Genomic DNA, 9,811 nt, shown 5'->3' on the forward strand with positions numbered 1-9,811 from the left:
CGTTGACAGCCAATTGAGAGCTGTGGCTGTGGCCAGAAACAGGAAAAAATGTATTTTCTTAATAACAACAGACATTTGAGTTGAAGGAGTTTCAGACGACACTTGTATTATTAAAAATTTGCAATAATATTAAACCAGAAACTGACCAACTCCGGCCTAACCTTTTTTTCTCGGCCTCGCGATTGAAGCTTTAATTATTTTCAATATCTTTGGGAGACTTAGCAATCACAGTGTAATATTATAAGAGAAAGGCTCCACATTGTTTTTCTATGCACTTTTCATTGAAGCTCTTTTGTCGGGGTCAGTTTATTTAAAGGTATGTTAAAGAAGATTGTTTGTTTTTTCTTTGATGGAAATAAGTTAAGTCAAAGAAAAACTTTATTAAACGTAGGGAGACTTATTTGAGTGTTCACGAGGAAATCTTTAACAAATTTCAATCATTTCTCTGATGTCGCTATGCATTTTAGATTTCATTTCGTCATATGAATATCCCTTTTGTTACATCATTATTTATAGTGATGAGATTGTAACTTGTGTCGGTTCACGAAGATTTCACTGTACTTGAATGGTTTTTCTCATAATATTTTTAATTCATACATTATTTCAAATTTTCGAGAATAAAAAGTCAACATTTGGCATTCTAGTAGCATGTTTATTGTGACGCAATATATTAACTTTATACATGTACTACATAATGGCGCGAGCTAAAACTTGATTACACGTTCATAGCGCTAACAAGCGTCTTAACTCCAAGGAATGCTTCCTTCACTGTAGCAGGAATGAACGCCGGCCGAAGCTTATACCCATCGTTACCACCATAACGATTCTGCAGCTTAACTGTGAACGAATATTTCACGCCCAACTGACCGTATACCCAGTCCATACAGGTTCCTCCGGCTTGAACTGAAAAATAGTAAGAGTTAGTTTCATTATTGTTTGTTTAATAAGGGTCAACAGTGGGGCATTTTTCTAGTAATACTCAAAGCAACGGGGAGAAAGAAAGATAGTGCGAAATGAAAATAGGGGCTGTTTACAATTTACCCCAAAATTACGGAGATTTCGGTCAGAAAATAAATGGCAAGACAATTTTGACACGACCGATCGGGAAATTAAGGCTGCCGCACACTAACCGATTTTTTTGTCGTAGAACTGCAGATTTTTTTTATCGGGTCAAATTGGGTTAAAATTTGTCGAGCCATCAGCTTGCCGCACACTGGGCGATTTTTTGTCGAGACTAGCCGCGTTGAGGCCTGGGGCCGAGTCATCCAAAATCAAGACGGCGTCTTTTACACTGACGTGACTTTCATGACATTTCCTAATTGGTTGAGGAGCGCGACAAGGCCCGGCAAGACGTTTTGAGATCTAGCACAGTCAGATATCGCCCGACAAGCTCCGATCTTGTCGGAGACTGATCTATATTCACTACACACTAGCCGAGAATTGCAAGTGAAGATTTTTTGCCGACCGACGGGAGACGGACGGAATTTTACGCTGGCAAAGCAAAACGAAAACTCCCAAACAGAGCATTTCAAGGCCCTCGCTAAAATTGACCATTTATCAGCCATTGCTGATCATGTGAAAACCACTGGTCACAGCATAAACTGGGATCATTTTGGCATCCTAGCGCCCGGCAAAACTGACTTTCATTGCGAAATTAAAGAGACACTGTTCATTAAAGAGCTAAAGCCTTCCCTTAATGTCAATGTCAGTAGTGAGAAGTTGTTGCTTTATTAGCTGTTACTCTTCATGATCTCTAGACAAGTTAACGTACTGCTTTAGATTAGTTTCCCCACTTGAGGCGCAGACCCCTAATATTTACGATATATAGTTTTCAAAAAATTGTAACGGTCACTTTTGAAAATGTATGTAGACTAGCATACGAAACGTCAAGTTCTACATTAAAATGTGTTGGAATACAACGTTTATCACCGCTGTTTGTGTTATATTCTTTATTACGTTACTCAGGTTATTCTCTTTACATTTACTATAGAAATAATAAAAATTCCCTTACTCCCTAAGCCTGCTGAATGACTCATATAACTTGAGTAGTATCCACCGTTAAAATATATTGCTCTGACCGCCGCCACGGCAACCCGCTTCTACAAAACCAAAAAAAAATACAAAAAATATTACAGAAATAAAAAAGTAGAAAAGTCAGTATCGTATGTGACGCAATACGTTTTGTCACGCAGCATTGCCAAGTGTTACTTTCTTCCCATGGAACAAGCCATTTCCGAGATACCTTGGGCCTCTGTTTTAAGCCGAGTCCTGGTCCAAAACCTTTCGTAAGCATCACACGTACCTATTTAGCTTTTGTAAGGGAGAAAACTCCCCTTTCCCTCCCCAAGAATTGTTAAAGGAGCTCAGTCGCGGTTTGCGCATATTGAAAAGTTTAGCCCCAATTTTTCAAATTCGTCGTTTGTAATCCGTGTCAATCTTCTCCATCCTTAGCCATCCTTGTTCCTTTATAGTTTATCATTATCTCTTTGGTGTTCTTCTATCTTATTAAACTGTTATTTTCAGGTTTCTTACCATTTAAAGGTAATTTTGTATGTGGCCAAAATAACTCAAAATACCGTGACTGAGCTCCTCTAAATATTTACATCTCAGACCTGCTCTTTCGTATCTGCGGAATCTTCATATGTATATTTCCAGGGGTAGTACCAGCTGCGGCCTTTAGCGCGGAAGTCGATGAAGCCCTTCAACTTCCCGCGAAGACTCGTCAGATAGTCCCGGATGTTCCTTGTCTCTAGCTCGGAAAAAGGATAGGGACCAATGTATGTTTTGCTGCAAGGGTCCCTCCTTGATTCGTCATCAATCTTGTCTATTTATGCAATTCAAAGAAAAATTTATATCTATCTAACAAATAAGTTATGTCTCGCAAGCTTGAGGTCTATCGTTGACAAGGGCGCAGCAGCCCGAATCAACTACCACGCATAGAAATCGCGAGCGAATAATCAAATTGTTTTAGTATAAATCTACTAGTCGCTCAAAACTTTATTTAAATCCTCTTCACAGACACTTCATAAATGAACCGTGCATCATTTTGTTAACAACCGCTAACTTCTAGACTGCTCACTACTTACAACAAAGTAGATAGTGAGTAGCGTAGCCAATAAGAGAACGGCATTCGTGATCAGATTGAACGCTGATAGATTTATAATGCATTTCCTACGTTTCTTTCGGCCACATAAACTATCACTTCATGGAAATGTAAAGCTCGTTATCTAATTGTTTTAACAGAAACACGAGTGGGCATCTGGGAGAACGACTGAGTACTGTATTTCTTTCAGGTGATACCGCCAGAAAACAAGGTACAGTCACTTGGTCATTTTGATTAACCAAAAGGTTTTGTTTTGTTTTGTTTTTTTTGTTTTTTTTTTTTGCTTGCGTCATATCATTACGTCAACAGCTCGTGCTAGTTCTGTGGTTTGCTCTAGATTTCTGTGAAGTGATATTTGATTTTTGTTTTTGCGAAGTGCCGGGACTTACCATTTCGCGGATAAAAAAAATCATAGAAAAATGTACATCACTCACAGCTGCATCACTCAAATGTGGTTAATTAATGCAATCCCTTGTCTCATGGTTAGTGCGCTCGTCTCCGGATCGAGTGGTCCGGGTTCGAACCCCGCACTCCTGCAGTGCCTCTCTCCACCCAGGTGTACAAATGGGTACCGGCGAACTTAATGCTGAGGGTAACCCTGCGATGGACTAGCATCCCATCCAGGGGGGAGTAGAAGTACTTCTAGTCGCCTCATGCTACAAAAACCGGGATACGCTCCAGCCTGATGGGCCACGTGGCTCGTGTACAGACTCTACCTTTACCTTGTCTAGTATCTTTACTTTACTATTCACAGATTGTTCAGAATTCATTTGAATATATTTGCCATCTGATTTTGATATAAACACTGCAATTGCAAACGTTGTTGTCAACCCGTCAAGATGGCTTCCAAATAACCGTGGTGAGGTCTATTGTTAAACTGAGGAGTGCTTCTTATAGCGCGCTATCTTGCAGGGTGTTTTAATTTCTCAACGATTTTTTTTAAAGATATTTGCTTACGTCCAAATGCGTAACCAAAGTTTCGGTTTAGATCCACACCATGGCATCTCCTTGACACACGACGACGATTTTTGACCCATAAACGAGTGTACTGCAAAAAAAAATAGCATTTTATCTGTTATAAATTTACTAGAGATAAGTTAAGGTGAGAGTTCCGAGTGCCGAGGGCCGAGTGCTAATTGGCGACTTTGCAAGTTTCCGCGTTCGTCAGTTGCAGCTTTTGATGATCGGATACTTTAACCTGGAAGAACACACATCCCTATCGATAAAAGTGTTACCTGGCAACGTATATTGACGTGTGGCACAAGGTCATGTGACTACTTTCGCAACGTTGTGTTTATTATTTTTCTTTTCCATAAAAAATAGCCATGATCTGGGCCGAAATATTGAACAAATACATTATATTTTTGTAAGGAAGTTCAGTTTCTGGGCTGGGGCTTGTTTATCTAGGCACCATTTTAAAACCTCGTGAGTAGAAACTTATCAAAGTACATACAACAGAAGATGATCTACAATGAACCTGCATTGGAACAGCTCTATCGGGTACGTGCCACTGTAATGATAACAGTTTACTATACTTAAGGTGGTTCGACCGGATTTTTGAATAACGATACCTTCCAATTTTGAGCGACTAGAGCACCACCATTATCAATCATTTAAGACTAGAATACCATTTAGTCAAGCCTCGTGGACATAGAGTGCGATAACATTTTAAAACAGCTTCATTTTTATTGTATTTTGACAGCTTGAAACTTCACTCGCAATTTTGTCCAAAACGCTCTTATAGATTTTTTTTTAAAAAAGTTGCCATCATTAAGATAACTATGTCAAGTCCGAGATCGAAATGTTTTCTTGATGGCAAGTTATTCGGTCTTATGTAAAACGAGGTATGGCGTCATTTCGTTGCTATGTTAACTCATATCCTGATGAAATGAACCCATTTGAAACTTTCATCTTTGTTTAGTACACCGGTAACGTTTGATTTTCTGTCAGATTGATTATGGTGGTGCCCTAGTAGCTCACAGTCGAATGATATCGTTACTCAAAAATCCGATCGAGCCACCTTAAATTGTTTTCTCAAACTCATTAATAATTCATCAAGTTCAAACAAAGGAAAACATGACCGTGATGGTGTTTGGATATCTGATCCTAATTAGCACAGATTTTTTATGATTTTATTTCTCCGTTTTCTCCTTAGTTTTATTTTCGATTGAGAAGATATACATTCAAGACGGTATTTTACAACATTTCCAAACACCTCGAATTAAAGTTAGCTAAAGTTTGTCAAAAATACTCCGTTGCGCGTCGTATTTTCAACTCTCTTCTCGGTGTTTAGGTCTGAACGTGGTCAAACTTGATTTATTACTTGTAGCCTACATTCCTATAACACTATTCAAAGAAACCTTACGTCATTTTTGCCTCCCATATACCAGCTATAAGCATAACCATCAGGGTTGGCGACTGGCAGAATAACGAAGTCCATTTTATCAAGCAAGGCAGTGATTTTATAATCCACTCCATAGTTTTTAGTCAGCTATAAAAGAAGTATTTGGTATAAGTTACTGCTCGATCATTGTATTTGTAGCGTTACTCGCGGCAAATGAGGTGTCTAAGCACGTGTCTAGTACTTGTCTAGCACGTGGCAAGCACGTAAAATGTAATAATATGAAATACCACATTTATCTTATAACAAGACAAACCACCCTTGTTGCTTTTTTGACTCCTTTTATCGTTGCAGAAGCACAAACAAAAGTTTGCGGAAAACACAAACAATTCATTATAACTTTCACATTTGTTTGTACGGCTTACGTACTTCCTTACTTACAAAGTACAAAACGAAACTGTGAACGTGTAATACTTCTTGTAATCGGAACATCATTGTGACTTTGGCTTGTTGAGGCTTGGTCAAGTCGTATAAGTCGCCTTTTTTTTTTTACCAGAAAACAACATGTTGTACTTATGCAAACATTGTTAAAACGTTTTGTTATATTTATATTGCCCAATTTCCAACCTTCAGCCCTTCCCCATCTGGGCCTGTATTATAAACCCTATGTGAATGCTAAAATTGTCTATGTATATTGATAGTGGAGTACAGAGGCGGATCTAGGGGGAGGATGCAGGGGGTGCGCACCCCCTCCCTGAGATATCATGCGCTTTTTAACATAACTGGTATTCTGCGAAAAAAAAAACTATGTGGTTTACTGGTGATAAAGTAAAACAGTGGCGCACCCCTCCTATCTGAGGAAAATCCTGGACCCGACCCTGGAGTGCATCTTAAAACTTTTTTTCGATTTCAAATTTGGCTTCATAGTTTTAAACTTACGTACTTCATCGGCCATGTAAAGACACATCGAGCCTGACACCCACTCTCTGGGGTGAATTAAACATTGGGTGTAAAACAATGGCTTGTTTACTTTCTTCGCTCCTGTTATCTTGGAGAATAAAAAATTATGTCATTCTTTTATATAAGAGAAACAATATTTAATGATCCTGTCCTTGAATTTGCGCCATCCATTATGATCGAAATAAAATTAATGAAATTATACTAGTAATACTTCCGAGTTGGTTATTCAAAAGTAATCGTACATGAAAGTTCTTTTGTACTCTGGGATTGGTCAATACGTCTTTCAAAAAGTACATGTAAGCGCATGGTCGAGGCAATCTAGGACCAACTTTTCTCCGTGAAAAAAGTATCCATTTAAATGTTTTACGGCGCTTCGTCTCTAACGAGCTTCCTTTACTGAATCATCTTACTATTAAATGCATGTAGACACACAATTCACCTCGAGGGTCTAAAGGAAGCTGATATATTCCATGATCTGTCCCTAATTGCTTATGATCCATTTAGCAACGCCAGGAGAATTGGAGAAAAATAAAAGCTGGGAAAAACTTGAGTCTTCAATTGGGTTCTTTACCGGCATTAATCTTGATACTAGTACACTAAAAAAAAAGAAGAGTTATAAAACTTACTTTTAATGCCATCATGCCCCTGCCCTCGCTGGTTTTTCCAATAGAAAAGAGAAACGCGTTGTCGAATGTGCTGTTGAGTTCATTTAGCTTTTGATTGATCTGTGAAACAGGTAAAATAAAACATGTCCACATTAAACACTTAACTTAATAGTGTACACTTAATCGCTGGCCCAGAGGGAAAACAAAACTAATTAACTGTTTTTCAAAGGGACTTGTAATTAAGTGTTTTTTTTGTTGTTGTTGTTGTTTTGTTGTAATTAAGTGTTCTTTTTTTGTTTGTTTGTTTTTTTTTTGCTACATAGCTGAGGTTTAGTGTAAAGTAATAAAGCAAGAAGAAGTCAAAATAACCACAGGTTAGAGGGAGAGCAAGCAACAATTGCTTCCGCTGGGCGACATTAGGATTTAGCCATTACTACGTTACCATAAATCAATGAATAAAAGCGCACGTTAGATTTAACAAAACTTTCCCGAGAATCTCGGCAGGGTTTGAGGAAAACAAAGTAACTCGATCTCAGTGCTACATAACAAGTTGAAATGTTACAAGAAGGGAGGGAAATTGAAATAAAATTAGCTAAAAACTACGCTTTACATGATACATGATACCTACAGTGTACATGTAAGAACAGTGCTTAAATGATACTTTCTTTAAGCTCTGTAATTTTATCGGTCCTGCAAGCTCAGAATAAATGCTACAAGTCGCCTTACAGTGCGAGTTGGAAGGATCTCAAATGAGGTTTCAAACGGATTCCTGCTGGAAATTGAATGTTCAATTATAAAGACTGTATTCAGAAGTTTACCCCAGTAAGATCGTGGTATTGACTGTACCATCCTGAAACACTTCGAGCAACTTTCTCGCTGGAAAATAGAATAAGGGACAACTCAAAAACTTCTCTCTTAGCTATAAGCATATCCAAGATTTTCCTGGAGGCTGAGAGTAGTTGAGAAAAAGGAAATGACTGCCGGAAACCGAATCGAATCGTTAGTTGAAAGAAATGTTTGAACCCGCGCAATGAATTTCAAGTAAAACGAACGGAAAAACGTAACTGAGGTAGATAAACACAAGAGACAAAAATAAAAATAAATCCTACAATTGAGAAAATTAGTAGGGCGAAACTGTTACGAAGGAAAATGTTGAAAAAAAACGGGTTAAATTTGTTGAGATTTGATTTACTGTTTGAACGTCTCGTGTAACAAACTTTATGAAGCCTCAGTGAAGTTTTTTTTTCGCCCCTTCCCAGTGAAATTTAGACCTCCCTACAGGCCTTGGCGAGTTTCAAAACCTAGAAAATTCCCTGATGATTTTCTTCCTTTGGTTCAGTGTTTTGCTCGTTCAAACAAATTGCTGGCAGGCCCTCAAAGAATGAAGCCATTTAGGCTGATTCTGGAAGGGAGTCATTTCAGCGGCTTAATCTGAAGAGGTTTTTTGATCAGGGGGCTTACAAAATTTCACGAGGTTGAGAAATAATAACCTGGTGTGTGTGTATGTAGAAGGAATTTTTGATGAATATCAAGGTTTCACTTTGCCTACCAAAACATAAGTATGTGTTAAGGTGTCAAATTCTAAATTTAAATCTTTCATCCCAACTACAGCTCCCGAGGAAATAAATCAAGTTTACAACTGAATGAAAAATTTATCAAGTTCTAACCTTCTTGTAAGAGAAGTTTGCTGCCAAGTTAAAAAGAGGATCAAGATAATTAGGTTGGTCATTCTCTCTAAGGCTGGCCTGCGCGCTTGTCAATTTGCACACGTTGCAGTAAGGGGGCAATGATTGTAAAACGTTAATTAAAGGTATATTTCAGCGATTACAGCGAGCTTTGTTTACGTAGTTGTCAAAAGAGACAAAAGCTGAATACACTAAAAGGGAAACTAAGCTAACAGCTGCGTTCACTGATTAGTTAAGGTTCAGACTCTGCACGTTAAAGCTTTTAGATTTTTTTTTACCTTTCTGTCCGCAGCTGTGGCTTAATTTGTTTTAACAATTATTGGATGGGGTTTTTGTGATATCCAGAATAATCAAGGTCGAGGTAAGGGTTATCAGCCGAGGTCGAATTGATTATTCTAGATATCACAAAAACCGAATCTAAAAATTGTTTTATTATACATTGAACGAAAAAAAACAATATATGGAAGTCATGTTTTTGCTTCTTCACTGACGGCTAATAAGAGCTAAATATTGGAAGACACAATCAAACAATTTTGTTACTCAGTAGGCAAGTCAGAGTGGAGATCGAGCCACAATTGACAACTTGGGTTCAAAATACATGTAATAACAAAAATTTAATCAATTTATACTTGTCAGTTAGATACGAGGTGTAAAAACAACTAGATATTTTTACAGGCTATTTTTCGTTAAGTTTTGTTGTAATATAATCTACGTATTTTAAGTTAAACCTGATCAAACATGAATTAAGAATCCACACACTCAATGCAATCGGAAAATATCGATTGTCTAGTCACACGGATCGATAATATCGCTCAAAATCGTAAATCAGAGCTTCTTATTTGCATTTTATTAGTAGGCTTTCTTCTAAGATGAGAAACATAAAAAAGTGTTTTTAAGTCAGACTGTATTTCGTTAATTAGTAGATAGCACTACTGTGGCAGCCTCTGTCTTCTCGTAAGTATTGCCTTAACTGTAGCCTTCCCCTTCATAATATTTTCCCTAATAACCTCTGTCGTCTACTATGTTGGCATAGGTTACCTGCTTTATCCCATTTATCTTTGCGCGGGTCATGTTCAGGACATATGACCGAATGTCTATAAACAAATTGGAAATAGCT

The 9,811-nt window shown here is 37.9% G+C and overlaps 1 protein-coding gene across 1 annotated transcript; it reads right to left on the reverse strand.

Moving 5' to 3' along the window:
* Window positions 1-715: 715 nt before the first annotated feature.
* On the reverse strand, window positions 716-7,938 carry LOC145502124 (carboxypeptidase B-like). Its single transcript, XM_081481403.1, has 8 exons — window positions 7,828-7,938; window positions 7,031-7,129; window positions 6,388-6,492; window positions 5,469-5,594; window positions 4,061-4,151; window positions 2,613-2,824; window positions 2,012-2,099; window positions 716-903 (listed from the first exon to the last, which is right to left on the reverse strand). Exons 1-8 carry the CDS (start codon window positions 7,936-7,938, stop codon window positions 716-718), a joined length of 1,020 nt encoding a protein of 339 aa, XP_081337529.1.
* Window positions 7,939-9,811: the final 1,873 nt, after the last annotated feature.

The sequence above is a fragment of the Orbicella franksi genome, chromosome 11, assembly GCF_964199315.1.
Source record: "Orbicella franksi chromosome 11, jaOrbFran1.1, whole genome shotgun sequence".
Lineage (NCBI taxonomy): Eukaryota > Metazoa > Cnidaria > Anthozoa > Scleractinia > Merulinidae > Orbicella > Orbicella franksi.

Excerpts from the sequence above, each read along its gene's own strand:
- LOC145502124 (XM_081481403.1), bottom strand. The coding sequence starts at position 7,938 with ATGCTTATAGCTAAGAGAGAAGTTTTTGAGTTGTCCCTTATTCTATTT. Across the intron at positions 7,130-7,827 it reads AATACCACGATCTTACTGGG|ATCAATCAAAAGCTAAATGA; the intron begins GTAAACTTCTGA and ends CCTGTTTCACAG. Across the intron at positions 2,825-4,060 it reads CTTTGGTTACGCATTTGGAC|ACAAGATTGATGACGAATCA; the intron begins GTAAGCAAATAT and ends TTGCATAAATAG.